Genomic DNA, 21,940 nt, shown 5'->3' with positions numbered 1-21,940 from the left:
AAATACACATTTTCATTTCTGTCATGCCACTTTGCATTAATTCCTGTAAAGCACCTGATGGGTTAATAAACTACCTGACAGCAGTTTTTTATATGTCAGGGGGTGCTGTTTTTAAAATGGTATCACGTTTGGGGGTTTCCCAATATATGAGACCCCTAAAGTGACTTCAAACATGTTTTAGTCCCTAAAAAAATAAATTTAGTAAATTTCCTTGAAAAAATGAAAAATTACTGCTACATTTTTAAACCTCCTAAAATGCTAAAAAAAATAAAATAACATTTTAGAAATGATGCTGATGTAAAGCAGATATGTGGGAAATGTTATTTATTAATTTTTTTTGTGGTATGACCATCTGGATTAAAGGGATAATCATTCAAATTTTGAAAATTGCTAATTTTTTAACATTTTTCTCAAATTTTTGATATTTTTTTTTTATAAATAAACACAAAACATATTGACCTAAATTTACCTTTATCATAAAGTATAATGTGTCACGAAAAAACAGTGTCAAAATCACTGGAATTTGTTGAAGCGTTGCAGAGTTATTACCACATAAAGTGACACTAAACATACTGATCCGCTAAGCAGATATTAAGCTGCATGCTAAATCAGAGTGTCATGCTTTTTTTAATATAAAGTTATAACTTTATTAACACAAAACAATACAAATAGTAAAACAATGCCTCAAAACCGTATACCTCAATTATATAATGGCAGATAGGCGTAGATAGAATTCTCCTAATAACAGGAAAGCACCAGGTAAACTGTACATTCATTAACTTAAGTTTGGCAATAGAGCATGCTGAGAAAATACCTCAAATAAACATTTGATACAAGACACCTATTTGATATTACACAAAAGAAGTAGCCTATAAAGTATTGTTATGCATAAGAGTATTCACTTGATGAAGCAAAAAAATTACAATACTTTATATAAATATAATAAAATCCTCATGGGTACATGATAACACTATAAATTAATGCCCATGAGCGCTGGCCACACCAACTAATCACAATACCATGATAATTATACGAAGATCCCAATACCCAAAAGCAGTAAATCCACAGTAAAATCTGGATATATAGTTTAATCCAAGCTGCTCAATTGCAATTCAGTTGTGCTATTGGAAAGCCAAACGCTCAAAACCACAGCTATAATTAGTGCTGCAGCGGCTATACACGTGATTATATATTAGATGCAACTCATTAAGACTCAACCCTTACTGACATATAAATGAATGTCTGTTAAATATTTATTCACCGAATTTTTGCAAGTAAGACATGTCAGTGTATTACATGGATTAAATTAACCCATGTCAAGTGCCGAAAAATCACTATATTCAGCCAGCATGCTAAGACCCTAAACAAAACTTATTAAGCAGAGCAACTAGTAAGTATACTCTGTGCCACAGCTCTATATAGTGCTAGAATAACACCACCAAGCAATACTCAGATTTGCAACTAAATACAATACAGCAGATGGCTATACCTATATGAAAAAATGAAGAGCGCTAAATAGCTAGTCTGAGGTGAACATAGGTGACATACAGACAATTGCCCACATGCAACTATACATGCCTAAACACTGAATGAGTAAAAACCCAGGAGGAAGCTTTTGCGAAACCAGCGTCGGGGTTTGGCAGAGAGTGGCGTGCCATGTGCGGCTGGAAGCGGGGAGCACCGTACAACTAGGTAATACGTATAATTATGGGTTTTTACTCATTCAGTGTTTAGGCATGTATAGTTGCATGTGGGCAATTGTCTGTATGTCACCTATGTTCACCTCAGACTAGCTATTTAGCGCTCTTCATTTTTTCATATAGGTATAGCCATCCTAATAGGAATATTCTCACCCTCGGACGCGCCCTGCTTCTTTCCGGCAGCCTTCCTTCCTAAGAATCAGCGCTTGAAGGACCTTCGGTGACGTCGCGGCTTGTGATTCGTCACGTGAGCGGTCACATGGGCGCTCGCGCGACCAATCACAAGCCGCGACGTCATCTAAAGGTCCTTCACGCGCTGATTCTAAGGAAGGAAGGCTGCCGGTTAGTACCAGGGCGCGTCAGAGGGTAAGTATAGCAATATTTTTTATTTTAATTCTTTATTTTACACTTAAATATGGATCCCAGGGCCTGAAGGAGAGTTTCCTCTCCTTCAGACCCTGGGAACCATTAGAAACCCAATGCACTGCATTGGGTTTCGTGTTTCGGCCGATTTCACTCGACCCAACTTTTGAGAAAGTCGGGTTTCGTGAAACCCGACCCGATCCTATAAAAGTAAAAGTCGCTCAACCCTAGTTATAACCTCATAAAGTGACAGTGGTCAGAATTGTAAAAATTGGCCTGGTCATGAAGGTGAAAACAGGCTCTGGGAGAAGAGGTTAAATTATTTGGGATTTTGATGGGTCAGATATTTACAGACACAACAATACCAAATATATTTTTTTAATTTCTTTACTTTTTTTGTTATACTAGGAAACAGGGGGTGACTTTAAGACTGTAGTTTTTTTGTATGTTATACTTTTTTTCAGTACTCTATACTGCACTGCTCAAAAAAATATAGGGAACACTTTAACAGAATATATATATATATATATATATATATATATATATATATATATATAGATAGATAGATAGATAGATAGATAGATAGATAGATATTTCAGGACTTACACTTTATTTCCTTTTTCTCTAGTAACCCCCCACGACAGCACACCTGGAGGATGTTACCCCTTTCCTAATAGGGACAGGAAATGACAAGAGGTTAAATAACCCCTCCCTCATCCTCCCCTCAGTGTTCTTTCCTGTCCCTACTAGGGATGAAGAGGTCATCCCAGGTGCACTGTGCCGGCAGCGGTCACCGGGGGGAATACAGATAATCTGGCCGGGCAGCTGGGATCAGACTTACGTCCATTCCCTGTCGCTGCTCCCGTCTCCTCCGACTCGGGACTCCTTCGCCACCATTCCGCGCCTGCGGGTAAGGTCTGGGGCGTTCTTCGGCTGGAGGCCTCTCGGAGCTCTCCAGCCCTTCTCCTCCGCACCGCGCGCGCGTGTGTGGGTACTTCCGGTCTGAAGCCGGCGGCCGGATGTGACGTCAGACGCCGGCCGGCTTCTCTGAATCAGGAAGTTCCTCGTGCGTTCCAGCCAGGAACGCTAGGAGATAGCATGGAAGACGTCGGCGTTCTCCCCCCACGTACTTCCGGACACCGGAGGAGGAGGTCCTCATCCAGGAGGACAGGTGCTGCGTCCGGTCGCCTATATATTCAGGCCCTGGACAGGAAGACATCGCAGGTAGGACCACTGTGTGGTGAAGACTATGGAGATGTCTGCTTCCTCGCGCTCTGCACCTGCAGAACACAGCACCATCCCGGCCCCAGTGAGTAGTCTGGCCATTCCCTGATGTGGGTTGTAGTCTTATGATTCCTTCTCCCCTTTCTTTTTAGGGGGACAAGGAACCCACATCAGGAAGCAAAACAAAAACTACCCGCAAATGCGCAGTTTGTATGAAGAAGCTGTCCTCTTCATACAAGAAATCATTGTGCAAAGAATGCACAGACAAAATTATCAGCGAGGAACGGCCATCCCTGATAGAGGAGATTAAAACCTTAATCCAGCAGGAGATTAAAACATCTCTGGCCAGTCTTTCCCAGCCTACACCATCTCCTAGTGCCCCTCCTGAGGCTAAGAAAAGGAAACTTAATCCACAGGAGGAAGAGCAGGAGGACTCTCAGGGAGAGACGTCGGACGAACCCCCAGAGGAGGGTGAATTATCCCTGGACTCTGAAACTGTCCAGCAAGAGAGATACTACTTCTCTTCATCTGATATAGAAGAACTCCTTACGGCTGTAAGGAAAACTATGGAGGTTGAGGAAGAGAAGACGGCACAGTCAGTGCAAGAAGAGATGTTTGGAGGACTTCGTTCTAGGAAGCGTCAGGTGTTTCCTATTCACCAAAACATCCGAGATTTAGTTCTGGACGAGTGGGAATCCCCAGAAAAGAAGCTGACTACTCCAGCGGAAATTAAAGACAGATTTCCTGTGGATGCCGAGACAGCGTCATGCTGGTCAGAAGTCCCAAAAGTGGACGTCCAGATTGCCAGAGTAGCCAAAAAGACCACGCTACCATTCAAGGATGCCTCCCAACTGAGAGACCCTCTGGAACGTAAGATGGACGGACTACTAAGGAAGTCGTGGGAAACGTCAGCATCTTTACTGAACATCAATTCAGTATCCACTTGCGTGGCTAGATCGATGCATCGCTGGCTGGGGCAGCTAGAGGAGCACTTGTCCTCAGGTACTCCGAGAGAAGATATTCTGGCCTCCTTGCCTATCTTCCAGAAAGCAACAGGCTTTTTAGCAGATGCTTCTGCAGAATCCGTGAGAGTGACGGCGAGATCATCCGCACTGTCAAACTCGGTAAGGCGTGCACTCTGGCTAAGATCCTGGTCTGGGGATATGACTTCCAAGATGAGGCTGTGTTCTATTCCCTTTAAAGGAAAGTATATGTTTGGACCAGCCTTGGATGACCTTTTGGAGAAGGCTTCAGACAAGAAAAAGACCTTACCAGAACCTAGAAACCCTAGGAAAAGACCCTTCCGCACTCAGCAGGAGCATACTCCTCAATACAGAGGAAAGGGTAAAACAGGTCGCTGGAGCTATCCGAAAGGAGGGAAAGACAGGAATCTTTTTCTTTCACAACCCCAAAACCAGAGAAAGCAATGACGCCGTCATAGTGGGGGGTCGGATTTCGAACTTCCTCCCAGTCTGGCAAGAGATCGGTGTGGATCAGTGGACCTTAAGATTGGTCAAAGAGGGGATGAAAATAGAGTTTACATCATATCCCCAAAAAAGAATGAAAACTACAACGTTATCAACACCGAAGCTACAGTCCACCCTGATAACTGGGATAGAAGATCTCTTAATCAACAATGTGATCTCCACAGTCCCAAAAGACGAAAGAAACAAGGGCCATTATTCCAGCCTATTTCTGATAAGGAAACCAAACGGAACCCATCGGATGATAATCAATCTGAAACCGCTGAATCAATATGTAACCTACAGAAGATTCAGAATGGAGTCCGTCAGATCGACAGTACCCTTAATAGGGCAAGACTTCGTCATGGCAACCATCGACTTACAGGACGCATATTATCACGTCCCAGTCCATCCAACCTATCGGAAATTTCTAAGGTTTGCAGTCACCAGAGGAGAAGTTATAGACCACTTCCAGTTCAATGTCCTCCCATTCGGACTATCATCAGCTCCAAGGATCTTTACAAAGGTCATGTCCGAGGTGATGGCGTACATCAGAAGTCGACGGATATGCATAATCCCATACCTCGACGACCTCTTGGTAGTGGCTCCCACGGTTCCAATTCTACAGGAACATCTTCAAACAACAGTCCAGATCCTGTCATCTCTGGGTTGGGTGATAAACCCCAAAAAATCGGATATGGTTCCGTCCACAACGAAGATCTTTTTAGGGGTCTTATTAGACTCCCACAGACAAACATCTTTCTTGCCCGAACAAAAACGGTCCCTGCTTACATCAAGGATAAGAACATTGCGGGACAAGAAGAGAGTATCTCTAAGATGGGCCATGTCGGTTCTAGGTACCATGACATCTTGCATCCAGATGGTGGCATGGGCTCAAGCCCACACCAGGATACTTCAGACTCATATTCTGTCAAGCTGGGACGGATCCCCAGGTTCTCTAGACAAAAAGATCCGGATACCACCGCATGTAAAGTCCTCATTAACATGGTGGCTACAAAAAGAGAACTTAATGAGAGGAGTTCCCTGGTTGCAGGTCCCAGCAGTGACCATAACAGTAGATGCCAGTGGAAAAGGTTGGGGAGCTACGGTAGACCAGCACATATTCCAGGGATTCTGGTCAGCCGAAATAGCACAACAATCCTCGAATTACAAAGAGCTAAAAGCAGTAGAAGAAGTTCTCAAAGCGGCGGTAACTCTTGTACAAAATTCCCACTTAAAAATATACTCAGACAACATGACAACAGTTGCCCACCTTCGCCATCAGGGAAGTACAAGACACGAAGATCTAAAAAGAATATCAGCAAGAATATTTTCGTGGGCCGAAGAACATGTTCTCTCCATATCCGCCCTACACATAAAAGGGGAGATAAACGTACAAGCTGACTTCCTGAGCAGAACAGAGGTCCATCCAGGAGAATGGAGCCTAAACCCAGAAGTCTTTCAGATACTAGTCAAAAGATGGGGACAGCCAGAAGTGGACTTGTTCGCGAACAGTCAGAACGCAAAGGTAGACCAGTTCTTCTCGCTAGATCCGATGAATCCGGGGTTAGCTGTGGACGCATTGGTCCAGCCATGGACATTCTCGCTAGCATACGCGTTCCCGCCATTGCCGATCCTACCAAAAGTCCTGCAGAAAATAAGGGCAGAAAAACTCAAGGTGATCCTAGTGGCTCCACTTTGGCCCAAAAGAGGTTGGTTTGGGGCCCTCATCAGTCTAAAGATAGATGGGCCAATAGCACTTCCACCGGTCAAAGACCTTCTCTACCAGGGGCCAATACTGCATCCAGATCCCGAGAGGCTACACCTAAATGCCTGGCTTCTGAATTCTCAATTCTGAGAACTAGAGGACTATCAAAGAGAGTAATTGAAACATTACAAAAAAGTCGCAAAACGGTAACTAATTCTATTTACCAAAAGATCTGGAAGACGTTCATCACGTGGTGTGCTCCTGAGCAACCTAACCCAGATAAACCAAACCTAGCCAAGATCCTGGATTTTCTACAAGATGGGCTGGAGAAGGGTCTCAGACCCAGCACCCTCAAGGTACAAGTGGCAGCCTTGAGCTCTTATTTTGACCAGTCTTTAGCCAACCATAGATGGGTAAGAAGATTCATGACGGCGGCATCCCGCATATCTCCAAGACCCATAAATATAGTTCCATCCTGGGACCTGAATATAGTCCTGAAAGGACTTACACTGCCACCATTTGAACCCTTATCTTCCATAACCATGGATAAACTCGCTTGGAAAACCACCTTCCTGGTAGCTATAACAACAGCCAGAAGAGTGGGTGAACTACAAGCCCTATCAATCAACGAGCCCTACATGAAGATTCTTCAGGACAGGCTTATCCTACGATTAGACCCATCCTTTCTCCCAAAGGTCGTCTCCGATTTCCACAAATCGCAGGAGATAATTCTTCCATCATTCTATCAAGAACCAAAGAATGAGGAAGAGGAACATTTCCATACTTTGGATGTTCGAAGAATGGTACTCTATTATCTTCATGCATCAGAAAAGATTAGAAAAGATCAAAATCTGTTTATTCATCTTCTCGGCCAGAATAAGGGGAAGAAGACTTCCAGATCCACAATTGCAAATTGGATCAAAAGAGCAATCCTGGAGGCTTATCAAATTCAAGGCCTTCCACCACCAGGAAAGCTTACAGCCCATTCTACTAGAGCAACAGCTGTCTCCTGGGCCGAGAAAGCCAGTGCTTCCATCGAGCAAATATGCAAAGCGGCCACGTGGTCCTCGGTCCATACGTTCTCCAAACATTACAGGCTTGACCTGATGTCAAAAGAAGACTTAGCCTTCGGAGAAAAAGTCCTTTAGTGCTGTAGTCCCTCCCTAAAAATTACTCTTGGGTACTGCTCCAGGTGTGCTGTCGTGGGGGGTTACTAGAGAAAATAGAATTATTCTTACCGTTAATTCGGTTTCTAGTAACCCACCACGACAGCAGGAGTAATCCCTCCCTTTGCTTAATATACGTTCTGAAAAGAATAAATATAATTTGAAGCATTCATTCTCCTGTGGTCCTTTATAATAACACTGAGGGGAGGATGAGGGAGGGGTTATTTAACCTCTTGTCATTTCCTGTCCCTATTAGGAAAGGGGTAACATCCTCCAGGTGTGCTGTCGTGGTGGGTTACTAGAAACCGAATTAACGGTAAGAATAATTCTATTTTCTGGGGTTTCAAATTCTTTCCACATACCGTCCACTTCTTGTAATTTGCGCTCATCTAGAACCTGAAAAGACAAAAGTGATAAGCAAGAAAGGCAGGAACACCAGTGCTGTGGAGTCGGTGTCCATTTTGGTGAAGTCGGAGTTGGTAAAAAAAAAAAAAAAAATGGGCAGAGTCCGACTCCTAAAATATACACTGTTCAAAAAAAAAAAAAAAAAAAAGAACACTTAAACAGAATATAACTCCCAAGTAAAGCCAACTTCTGTGAAATCAGACTGTCCACTTAGGAAGTAACACTGATAATCAATTTCACATGCTGTTGTGCAAATGGAATAGACAACAGATGGAAATTATTGGCAATTATCAAGACACACTCAATAAAGGAACGGTTCTGCTGGTGGGGACAACAGACCACATCTCAGTACCAATGCTTTCTGGCTGATGTTTTGGTCACTTTTGAATGTTGGTTGTGCTTTCACACTTGTGGTAGCATGAGGCGGACTCTACAACCCACACAAGTGGCTCAGGTAGTGCAGCTTATCCAGGATGGCACATCAATGCGAGCTGTGGCAAGAAGGTTTGCTGTTTGTCAGCGTGGTGTCCAGAGGCTGGAGGCGCTACCAGGAGACAGGCCAGTACACCAGGAGATGTGGAGGTGGCCGTAGGAGGGCAACAACCCAGCAGCAGGACCACTATCTCAGCCTTTGTTCAAGGAGGACCAGGAGCAGCACTGCCAGAGCCCTGAAAAATGACCTCCAGCAGGCCACAAATGTGCATGTGTCTGCACAAATGGTTAGAAACGGATTCTGAGGATGGTCTGAGTGCCCGATGTCCACAGATGGGGGTTGTGCTCACAGCCCCACACCATGCAGGACGATTGGCATTTGCCACAGAACACCAAGATTGGCAAATTCGCCACTGGCACCCTGTGCTCTTCACAGATGAAAGCAGGTTCATACTGAGCACATGTGACAGATGTGACAGAGTCTGGAGATGCCGAGGAGAGCAATCTGCTGCCTGCAACATCCTTCAGCATGACTGGTTTGGCAGTGGGTCAGTAATGGTGTGGGGTGGCATTTCTTTGGAGGGCCGCACAGCCCTCCATGTGCTCGCTAGAGGTAGCCTGACTGCCATTAGGTACAGAGATGAGATCCTAAGACACCTTGTGAGACCATATGCTGGGGCGGTTGGCCCTGGGTTCCTCCTAATGCAAGACAATGCCAGACCTCATGTGGCTGGAGTGTCAGCAGTTCCTTCACGATGAAGGCACTGAAGCTATGGACTGGCCCACCCGTTCCCCAGACCTAAATCCGATTGAACACATCTGGGACTTCATGTCTCGCACTTTCCACGTTGCACCACAAGGATTGTCCAGGAGTTGGCGGATGCTTTAGTCCACGTCTGGGAGGAGATCCCGCAGGAGACCATCTGCCGCCTCATTAGGAGCATGCCCATGCGTTGTAGGGAGGTCATACAGGAACATGGAGGCAACACAGACACAACTGAACATCATTTCCTTGTCTTGAGGCATTTCCACTGAAGTTGGATCAGCCTGTAATTTGATTTTCCACTTTGATTTTGAGTATCATTCCAAATCCAGACCTCCATGGGATATTCATTTTGATTTACATTCATCATTTTTATGCTTTATTGCTCTCAACACATTCCACTATGTAATGAATAAAGATTTGCAACTCAAATATTTCTTTCAGTGATATCTAGGATATGGTATTTGTGTTCCCTTTATTTTTTTTAGCAGTGTATATACTGTAATCCTATAGTATTGCAGTAAATAGTTGCCCAATCTGTGGATTAACTTCACAGGAGTACCAAGATGGCCTTCACCATTCCCCTAACTGCCATTGTGACCCATGTTCACTCAGCAATGACTGCCACTGGCGATCGCTCCCATTTAAATGCCGCCATTGGCTCATGTCGCTGCTGTTACAGGCAGATGTTGTTTATGAATTACAGCCAGCATCTGCTCAGTAATTAAGCACCAAATTTGGCCTTGTTCTTGAGTGATATTTCTCTTAGGCCCCTTTCACACATCAGTTTTTTGCCATCAGTTGCAATCTGTCGAATTTTGAAAAAAAAATAATGGATACAGCGATTGATATCGCCGGATCCGTTTTTTTCTCATAGACTTGTATTAGGCTACGTTCACATTAGCGTTTCCCGACGCTGCGTCGGGAAACGCAGCGGCGACGCACGCGTCATGCGCCCCTATGTTTAACATGGGGGACGCATGCGTTTTTCTTGCGTTTTCCGACATGTGCGTCGTTTTTGATGCTAGCGTCGGACGCAAGAAAATGCAACAAGTTGCATTTTTCTTGCGTCCGATTTTCGTCAAAAAACGACGCACGCATCGAAAAACGCAGCGTTTTTGCGTGCGTTTGCACGCGTGCGTGCGTTGCGTCGCCGACGCAGCGGCGCGCAACGCTAGTGTGAACGTAGCCTGAGCGACAGATTGCGATGGATGGCCTCACGTTTTATCCGTCGTTTGCTGGATCCCTCGAAAATTGTCCGTTGGCCGAGACAACGGACAAAGTAACTTTTTTTTGTGTACGTCAAAAAAACTGAGTGACTGATCCGTCGCCGTCCATCATTTGCTAGAATGGAAGCCTATGGCGCCGGATCCGACAAATGACTAAATCCAGCAACAGACTTTTTTTTTTTTTTTTTTTAAACTGGGCATGCTCGGATCCAATTAGCCAGATCCGCTAGTCGGATCCGTACAAAAACTGATCCGTCGCATCATTTTTTCACAATCTGTGACGGATCCATCGAGCCAACGGATTGTGACTGACTGCAATAAACTGATGTGTGAAAGGGGCCTTACTAAGTGTTGATATACAGTTAGGTCCATATATATTTGGACAGAGACAACATTTTTCTAAATTTGGTTAGACATTACCACAATGAATTTTAAACAAAACAATTCAGATGCAGTTGAAGTTCAGACTTTCAGCTTTCATTTGAGGGCAGCGTCGGACTGCGGCACCGGGACACCGGAGAATCCTTCGGTGGGCCCCGCCCCCTGGCCCTGCCTGCCTCCTTCATTTGTCCCTGCTGCAGTGCCCAGGTGCAGGCTGCCTCATTCACGCTCGCATAGTGTGTGTGAGTGTGATCATTTCATGTCCTGTGTGTCTGTGTGAGAAGTGCAGCCGCGCTGCAGCTCCTTCTCCACACACATCACATGACATCACATCACCACACTAATAATAATGGACCATCATCACCATTCATTACCGCGCGCTCTCAGTGCTGGGCTGGCTGCAGACAGTGCAGTGGCTAGACTGTCTGCAGCCGCTGCAGTGCCGATTGTGCGCTCCTGGCTGCTAGCATGCTATTGAGAGCAGGCAGCCCGTGCGCCGCGATTCGCCGCTCAGCAGACCCGGCCACGGCACCACCCCACCAGCAGCACCAGTCAGGAGCGAGTCACTCAGTCTCAGTCACATGAGCCATTGCATTTGCATACATACATTTGCATGAGCATCATCCTTCCTTCATGATCTTCTCAACTCCGCCTCCTCTTCTAGTTCTGTGGTCTGGTTGGACTACGGTATTCTAATGCTGATTGGCTGGCCTGACATGCAGCCAATCAGCATTAGTTTTGCTTTGTGTGACCTCACAGGTCACAGCACAGAGTGAGCTGTGCTGTGATTGACCAAGCAGCACAGGCGCACTGAGTCCTGCACCATCATTCATAGTCGGAGTCGGAGAGGCTGCAGTGCTGCCTGTAGCTGATGGTTCAGAGACAGTCCAGGAATTTCCTGTCTTAGTGAGTCACTATTGTAATAAATCAATGTACTAAATGTATGTAAGACAGTATGTGAGTAAAATATGCCTGCAGGCTGCAGCAGTAGACAGCCACTGAGACAGTTATGGGAGGCCCCCCCCGGCCCCTGCATTCTAAAGCGGTGACACAAGGTGGAGGTCTGGGGGGCCCCCATAGAAAATTTCTAATTTCCTGTGGTCCCCCTTCCCCACTGTCTCCTAATTTACTGTGGGGCCCGGTCACCTCTCCCACCATTTCACCTCTGGGGAAGGGCCCCAAAGCGGCACACAGGGGGCCCTCAAGAAATTAGGTGACACAGTGGGGAAGGGGTCCTCAGGAAATCAGATGACGTGACACAGTGAGGAAGGCAATATACTACGTGGCTGGGCAATATACTACATGGCTCTGTGCTGTATATACTACGTGGCTGGGCAATATACTATGTGGCTCTGTGCAATATACAACGTGGCTCTGTGCTGTATATACTACATGGCTCTGTGCTGTATATACTACATGGCTCTGTGCTGTATATACTACATGGCTGGGCAATATACTATGTGGCTCTGTGCTGTATATACTACGCGGCTCTGTGCTGTATATACTACATGGCTCTGTGCTGTATATACTACATGGCTCTGTGCTGTATATACTACATGGCTCTGTGCTGTATATACTACATGGCTCTGTGCTGTATATACTACATGGCTCTGTGCTGTATATACTACATGGCTGGGCAATATACTATGTGGCTCTGTGCTGTATATACTACGTGGCTCTGTGCTGTATATACTACATGGCTGGGCAATATACAACGTGGCTCTGTGCTGTATATACTACATGGCTCTGTGCTGTATATACTACATGGCTGGGCAATATACAACGTGGCTCTGTGCTGTATATACTACATGGCTCTGTGATGTATATACTACATGGCTGGGCAATATACAACGTGGCTCTGTGCTGTATATACTACGTGGCTCTGTGCTGTATATACTACGTGGCTCTGTGCTGTATATACTACATGGCTGGGCAATATACTATGTGGCTCTGGCTGTATATACTACGTGGCTCTGCAATATACAACGTGGCTCTGTGCTGTATATACTACATGGCTGGGCAATATACTATGTGGCTCTGTGCTGTATATACTACGTGGCTCTGCAATATACAACGTGGCTCTGTGCTGTATATACTACATGGCTGGGCAATATACTATGTGGCTCTGTGCTGTATATACTACGTGGCTCTGCAATATACAACGTGGCTCTGTGCTGTATATACTACATGGCTGGGCAATATACTATGTGGCTCTGCTGTATATACTATGTGGCTCTGCAATATACAACGTGGCTCTGTGCTGTATATACTACATGGCTGGGCAATATACTATGTGGCTCTGTGCTGTATATATACTACGTGGCTCTGCAATATACAACGTGGCTCTGTGCTGTATATACTACATGGCTCTGTGCTGTATATACTACGTGGCTCTGTGCTGTATACTACGTGGCTGGGCAATATACTACGTCACTGTGCAATATACTACGTGGCTCTGCTGCAGGCTCGGACTGGGGCTCCGGGACACCGGAGAATCCTCCGGTGGGCCCCGCCCCCAGCCCCTGCCTCCTTCATTTGTCCCTGCCCTGCATGTGGTGCACAGTTTATTTATTCTATAGCCGGGGCCGCCCGGCTATGGAAGAATGTGAAGTGCTGCTGTGCAAGCAGCCGCTCGCTCCTCCACATGATGATCATCTCGCACTGCTGCCGACGGCGACGCCGAGTCTGTGCTCTTGATAAGAGCGGCCGTGCGCAACGTGGTGCGAGTGCCGACCTCACTGACTTCAGCTAGCACACAGCATAGTCGGAGAAAACAGCTGACTGACTGTGTGAGTCAGAGAGGAGAAGACAGGGACGCACGCACTGCACTGAGTCTGCAGCACGGGTCATCACCGACCTGTTTCTTGTTACTTTGCCCGCCCTTGACTCCACCTCTTCTTCATTAAAACTCTGGAGTCAGGACTAAGGGTGTTCTAATGCTGATTGGTTGACAGATGCAGGCAGGAGCAGCCAATCAGCATTAGTTTTCTTTGTGTGACCTCACAGTCACACAGGTCATAGCACACCTCAATGAGCTGTGCTGTGATTGGTCGTCTGTCCAAGCAGCACAGGCACACAGGCGCGCACTATCTGCACTACTATGATCAGAGGCTGAGGAGCTGAGGAACCTCACATTTTTGTTGATGATTGCAGCCAGTCAGTAAGGACCTTACTGCCCCAGTGGGGCAGATTGCTGGACACACTGGGGCAATGCTGAACACACTGGGGCAGATTGCTGGAGACACTGGGGGCAGTGCTGGAGACACTGGGGCAGAATGCTGGAGACACTGGGGCAGAATGCTGGAGACACTGGGGCAGAATGCTGGAGACACTGGGGCAGAATGCTGGAGACACTGGGGCAGAATGCTGGAGACACTGGGGCAGAATGCTGGAGACACTGGGGCAATTCTGGACACACTGGGGGCAGTGCTGGACACACTGGGTCAATGCTGGACACACTGGGGCAGATTGCTGGACACACTGGGGCAGATTGCTGGACACACTGGGGCAATGCTGGACACACTGGGGCAGATTGCTGGACACACTGGGGGCAGTGCTGGACACACTGGGGGCAGATTGCTGGACACACTGGGGGCAGATTGCTGGACACACTGGGATCAGATTGCTGGACACACTGGGGGCAGATTGCTGGACACACTGGGGGCAGATTGCTGGACACACTGGGGGCAGATTGCTGGACACACTGGGGCAGATTGCTGGACACACTGGGGCAGATTGCTGGACACACTGGGGCAGATTGCTGGACACACTGGGGCAGATTGCTGGACACACTGGGGCAGATTGCTGGACACACTGGGTCAGATTGCTGGACACACTGGGTCAGATTGCTGGACACACTGGGGAAATGCTGGACACACTGGGGAAATGCTGGACACACTGGGGGCAGTGCTTGACACACTGGGGCAGACTACTGGACACACTGGGGCAGACTACTGGACACACTGGGGCAATGAAAGGACACACTGGGGCAGATTGCTGGACACACTGGGGCAGATTGCTGGACACACTGGGGCAGATTGCTGGACACACTGGGGGCAGTGCTGGACACACTGGGGCAATGCTGGACACACTGGGGGCAGTGCTGGACATACTGGGGCAGATTGCTGGACACACTGGGGGCAGTGCTGGACACACGGGGCAATGCTGGACACACTGGGGGCAGTGCTGGACATACTGGGGCAGATTGCTGGACACACTGGGGGCAGTGCTGGACACACTGAGGGCAGATTGCTGGACACACTGGGGCGATGCTGGACACACTGGGGCAGATTGCTAGACACACTGGGGCACTGCTGGACACACTGGGCCAATGCTGGACACACTGGGGCAGATTGCTGGACACACTGGGGGTAATATGCTGGAGACACGGGCAGATTGCTGGACACACTGGGGGCAGGACTGGAGGCATGGGCAGAATGTAGATACGGGGCATGATTGGAGACACGGGGCAGAATGAAAGACATGGAGCAGGATTGGATCATGGGGCAGGATGGATACGATGGAGACAGATGGGGCAGGATGGGGAGATCATATGGGGTAGAATGGATACTCATGAGGACAGGATGGGAGAACATATGGCTGGAGCCAGGAATGAGATAAACGGGGCCAGGATGGGGGATATTATTACCATAGGGGCTAATTAAGGGATATTATTACTGCAGTGATGTATTTATTTTATTTTTTGAGTATACTGTTTTAAATGGGGGGCGGTCCTGTTACTGTGCAGAGTGACACTATATCGCCTTTTTTTCTCCATGTGGTGTAATGTAGAAGTTGTGTAAAATTAAGTAATGTGTTCTGCAAGCGGAGCTCGAGATAACTGTGTTATTTCCTGCAGAAACGAGTCCTGGCTGGAAGAAATGATGGTGGTCTGTGCTGGTTGAAAGATGAAGGTCTTCACCTAGAGACGTCACTGGTGAGTCAGTGTTACCTATACACTGACACTATACACTGTATACTATATACAGAGGTCCTGTGTACAATGTCACCAGTGATCACTGTATTACCTATACATTATATACAGCGATCCTGTGTATAATACCACCAGTGATCTCTGTATTACCTCTACACAGACACTGCATACTAAGTACAGATCTCCTGTGAATACTGGCACTTATGGTGATAGCATTGTGTTTTTTTATTACTGATCAGTATTGTAGTATTCAGTCACTATGTGGTGGTAATATGTGGTCTGGAAATGGTGTTGTGGTATTTGTCCCTTGTATGTGCTATTTGGTCACCAAGTGGTGGTAATATGTGATCTGTTCATGGTGTGACGGTATTTGTCCCTTGTATGTAGTATTATTCGGTCACTATGTGGTCTGGTCATGGTGTGGTGGTATTTCTTCCTGTATGTGGTATTATTAGGTCACTATATGGTCTGGTCATGGTGTGGTGGTGTTTCTTCCTGTATGTGGTATTATTAGGTCACTATAGTCTGGTCGTGGTGTGGTGGTGTTTCTTCCTGTATGTGGTATTATTGGTCTTGGTATAGTGGATTGTGTTGTGTATGGTGGTCATTTGTTCTCTCTGATATTATTTAGGAGAAGATTCTTTATTTCCATTAGAGTTTTAATGCTTTGAACACAGTGGCGGAGATGCACTTACAGGGGGTTTCCTGTGGAAAAAAAAGTAATCCCCTCTCCACAGGATAAGTGATAACGTATTGATTGGTGGGGGTCTGACTGCTTGGACCCATTCAGCAAAATGTGGAACTTTTTATCCCCATTAGACTGGAGTGGCATGTCCGACTAGATCACTGATCCATTCATTCACTCTGTGGCTGCACTTGTTTTTTTCTGGAAGCCCCAAAGAGAATGAATGGAGCTGCGGTCAGAAATCCCACCTACCGCTGCATTTTAAAATGGTGATAAGTGTCCTGTCAGGGATAAAACTTCCCCAGTCTTCCGATCGGTGCAGTTTCTAATGGTCGGATCTAAGCGATCACCTATCCTGTGGAGCCCATGGATCAGTGATAACTTGTTTTAACCAAGAACCCCATTAATGTAAACTACCGTAATTATACATCCCAGTTATTGGGGCACACGGTAGATGTGCAGCAGCCTCCGGTGTTTTACAGCCGATGCTCCACTATAATGACAGATATTTGCATATAGCTGTAGGGTGGGCCCCTAGAGTCTATTCCTCTGGTGGGCCCCAGACTCCCCAGTCCGACGCTGTTTGAGGGTATCCACATTAAAATTGGATGAAGGATTTAGGAGTTTCAGCTCCTTAACATGTGCCCCCCTGTTTTTAAAGGGACCAAAAGTAATTGAACAGATTCAATAATTTTAAATAAAATCTTCATTTTTAGTACTTGGTTGAAAACCCTTTGTTGGCAATGACTGCCTGAAGTCTTGAACTCATGGACATCACCAGATGCTGTGTTTCCTCCTTTTTGATGCTGTGCCAGACCTTCACTGCGGTGGTTTTCAGTTGCTGTTTGTTTGTGGGCCTTTCTCTGAAGTTTAGTCTTTAACAAGTGAAATGCATGCTCAATTGGGTTGAGAACAGGTGACTGACTTGGCCATTCAAGAATATTCCACTTCTTTGCTTTAATAAACTCCTGGGTTGCTTTGGCTATATGTTTTGGGTGATTGGTCGTCGTTTCATACTACAGATGGACAATCAGTTTGGCTGCATTTGGCTGGATCTGAGCACACAGTATGGCGGCTCTGAATACCTCAGAATTCATTCGGCTGCTTCTGTCTTGTGTCACATCATCAATAAACACTAGTGACCCAGTGCCACTGGCAGCCATGCATGCCCAAGCCATCACACTGCCTCCGCCGTGTTTTACAGATGATGTGGTATGCTTTGGATCATGAGCTGTACCACGCCTTCGCCATACTTTTCTCTTTCCATCATTCTGGTGGAGGTTGATCATCTGTCCAAAGAATGTTCTTCCAGAACTGTGCTGGTTTTTTTAGATTTTTTTTATCAAAGTCCAGTCTAGCCTTTTTATTCTTGATACTTATGAGTGGCTTGCACCGTGCAGTGAACCCTCTGTATTTACTTTCATGCCGTCTTCTCTTTATGGTAGATTTGGATATTGATACGCCGACCTCCTGGAGAGTGTTGTTCACTTGGTTGACTGTTATGAATGGGTTTCTCTTCACCATGGAGATTATTCTGCGATCATCCACCACTGTTGTCTTCCGTGGGCACCCAGGTCTTTTTGCATTGATGAGTTCACCAGTGCTTGCTTTCTTTCTCAGGATGTACCAAACTGTAGATTTTGCCACTCCTAATATTCCAGCAATTTCTCGGATGGGTTTTTTCTGTTTTCACAGCTTAAGGATGGCTTGTGTCACCTGCATGGAGAGCTCCTTTGACCTCATGTTTACTTCACAGCAAAACCTTCCAAATGCAAGCACCACACCTCAAATCAACTCCAGGCCTTTTATCTGCTTAATTGAGAATGACCTAACGAAGGGATTGCCCACACCTGTCCATGAAATAGCCTTGGAGTCAATTGTCCGATTTACTTTTGGTCCCTTTAAAAACAGGATGACACATGTTAAGGAGCTGAAACTCCTAAACCCTTCATCTAATTTTAATGTGGATACCCTCAAATGAAAGCTGAAAGTCTGAACTTCAACTGCATCTGAATTGTTTTGTTTAAAATTCATTGTGGTAATGTATATAACCAAAATTAGAAAAATGTTGTCTCTTTCCAAATATATATGGACCTAACTATGTATGATGTCCAGTCGCTTTGTGATTGTTTGGGTCTGTTCTTTGGCAACTTTCACAGTTTTCCCCTCCACAGCAGCAAAACCTCATTCGCCTCAAAAGCTGGCAAATGAGCTGCTGTGAAGGAGACCCAATGCAAAGTCAGAGCTGCGGCCTCTAATTTCAGGATCACCGAGGTCCTGGGGATCTTTTCCCAGCCATATGGCCTCATGTTGCGGTTGGAAAAGTGTTTTTTTTGTTTGTTTGTTTTTTATAATCTATAAATGTTCTGCCATCTAATGCATAATTTCTATATAAACTGTCTTATTCCTCCAGCTCAAAGCATCCATGACCTTCTGAGAGAGAGTCTGGGCCCTTCCTATGGTGACCTGTCTCGTATGGGCAACACTTACTTTAATCAACTAGTGGATAGCTGCCTCACACTAGAATTAAAGGATTCGTCACTGGGCAGGTACAAGTGGCTGTGGGGGCGACTTGTACTGTACGTCCTATTTAATTACTGAACGTACATTCTGCGTATTTCTAGAATCATAAGTGTGTGATGAAAAGATTGATACTCAAAATACTGCAGCTTTATGCTTCAGAGCTGCACTTATAATTCTGTTGACCTAAGAATAAAAGTACTTTTTGCTATGGATGACCATTGAGAGCCAGCTGTCAGGTGCATGCATGAGGAATTCCACTATTGACCAGTAGCGGACACTGACAGTTTGGGGCCCCTGTGCAAGAAATGTATCTGGGCCCCCTTCCTTTTATGGCAACAGAGATATATATGATAATCATACACATTTGTATATATATATATATATATATATTTGCATAGTCTTATATTTATTGCTGTCTTATTATACAGTGCCCTCTCTTGTTATGTATACAGCTCCGTCACTTACATATCGGATTATGTAGAGCCCTGTCTTTATTACATACCATCCTGTCTTGTTGTATACTGCAATGATGGCTGATGGAACATGGGAAAGCTTCTTTTCTAATGCAGGAGCTCGTGGCCTGGTCATCTGGTCACCGGCTGCTCCATCAGCAGTCATTTTATATCTAACAAGATAGGGGACTATGCAATAAGAGGACACTCTGAATAACAAAATTATCAAGAATACACTATGTAAGAGACAGCGCTGTATATAACAGCAGAGGAAGCTATATAATAAGGGATGGCATTGTGTATATAACCAGAGAGGATGGTACATAATAAGGGACGGTGTTACACATAGTAACTGAGTACACTATACAGTCATGGCCAAAAGTATTAACACCCCTGCAATTCTGTCAGATAATACTCAGTTTCTTCCTGAAAATGATTGCAATCACAAATTCTTTGGTATTATTATCTTCATTTAATTTGTCTTAAATGAAAAAACACAAAAGAGAATGAAGCAAAAAGCAAAACATTGATCATTTCACACAAAACTCCAAAAATGGGCCAGACAAAAGTATTGGCACCCTCAGCCTAATACTTGGTTGCACAACCTTTAGCCAAAATAACTGCGACCAACCGCTTCCGGTAACCATCAATGAGTTTCTTACAACGCTCTGCTGGAATTTTAGACCATTCTTCTTTGGCAAACTGCTCCAGGTCCCTGATATTTGAAGGGTGCCTTCTCCAAACTGCCATTTTTGGATCTCTCCACAGGTGTTTTATGGGATTCAGGTCTGAACTCATTGCTGGCCACCTTAGAAGTCTCGAGTGCTTTCTCTCAAACCATTTTCTAGTGCTTTTTGAAGTGTGTTTTGGGTCATTGTGTTTTGGGTCATTGTCCTGCTGGAAGACCCATGACCCATGAGGGAGACCCAGCTTTCTCACACTGGGCCCTACGTTATGCTGCAAAATTTGTTGGTAGTCTTCAGACTTCATAACGCCATGCACACGGTCAAGCACTCCAGTGCCAGAGGCAGCAAAGCAACCCCAAAACATCAGGGAACCTCCGCCATGTTTGACTGTAGGTACAGTTTTCTTTTCTTTGAATGCCTCTTTTTTTTTTTCCTGTAAACTCTATGTTGATGCCTTTGCCCAAAAAGCTCTACTTTTGTCTCATCTGACCAGAGAACATTCTTCCAAAACGTTTTAGGCTTTTTCAGGTAAGTTTTGGCAAACTCCAGCCTGGCTTTTTTATGTCTCGGGGTAAGAAGTGGGGTCTTTCTGGGTCTCCTACCATATAGTCCCTTTTCATTCAGACGCCGACGGATAGTACGGGTTGACACTGTTGTACCCTGGGACTGCAGGGCAGCTTGAACTTGTTTGGATGTTAGTCTAGGTTCTTTATCCAACATCCGCACATCTTGCGTTGAAATCTCTTGTCAATTTTTCTTTTCCGTCCACATCTAGGGAGGTTAGCCACCGTGCCATGGGCTTTAAAGAAGTTGTCCACTACTATAAAGTTTTTTGTTTTTTTTTCATAAATCTTGCTATTATGTGCCACTGAAAACATCTACTGTGTTTATTTTAGCAATATTACCTGTTATCATGCTCTAGCAGCACATCTCCAGTGCTGGATTCAGCTCTCATGGGGTTAATCGACAACTTCCTTTCTCCTGAGTTATTGTGCTCTAATACTACAAGTTCCATGATGCTTTGCACTGCCACTAAGCCCGAACCTAGCACACCCACTCCAAAACACACCCAATACCCCTCCCTCCTCTCTCTTCAAAAAGATTTGTGATGTCATTTCTGTCCAGCCTCCTCTTTTACATTTGTCCAACCCACACTCCATTACACACAGATAGATAGATATTAGATAGATGGATAGATATGGGATAGATAGATATGGGATAGATAGATATGGGATAGATAGATATGGGATAGATAGATATGGGATAGATAGATATGGGATAGATAGATATTAGATAGATAGATATTAGATAGATATTAGATAGATAGATATTAGATAGATAGATATTAGATAGATATTAAATAGATAGATAGATATTAGATAGATGGATATTAGATAGATGGATATTAGATAGATGGATATTAGATAGATGGATATTAGATAGATAGATATTAGATAGATATTAGATAGATAGATATTAGATAGATAGATATTAGATATTAGATAGATAGATATGGGATAGATAGATAGATATGGGATAGATAGATTTGGGATAGATAAATAGATATGGGATAGATAGATTTGGGATAGATGGATAGATAGATATGGGATAGATAGATATGGGATAGATAGATATGGGATAGATAGATATGGGATAGATAGATATGGGATAGATAGATATGGGATAGATAGATATGGGATAGATAGATATGGGATAGATAGATATGGGATAGATAGATATGGGATAGATAGATATGGGATAGATAGATATGGGATAGATAGATAGATAGATATGGGATAGATAGATAGATATGGGATAGATAGATAG

At 45.1% G+C, this 21,940-nt stretch overlaps 1 protein-coding gene across 1 annotated transcript in view; it reads left to right on the top strand.

Annotated features, from left to right (window-relative positions):
• HAUS1 (HAUS augmin like complex subunit 1) overlaps positions 1–21,940 on the top strand; it is a 111,622-nt gene that overhangs the window by 48,028 nt on the left and 41,654 nt on the right. Inside the window, exon 3 of the mRNA XM_069733575.1 lies at positions 18,866–19,001. Within this exon, the coding sequence (XP_069589676.1) occupies positions 18,866–19,001 (136 nt within the window). The remainder of the gene's footprint in view (positions 1–18,865; positions 19,002–21,940) is intronic.

The sequence above is a fragment of the Ranitomeya imitator genome, chromosome 7, assembly GCF_032444005.1.
Source record: "Ranitomeya imitator isolate aRanImi1 chromosome 7, aRanImi1.pri, whole genome shotgun sequence".
Lineage (NCBI taxonomy): Eukaryota > Metazoa > Chordata > Amphibia > Anura > Dendrobatidae > Ranitomeya > Ranitomeya imitator.
Note: the sequence above shows the minus strand (reverse complement) of the source record. Positions and strands in the feature narration are given on the sequence as shown.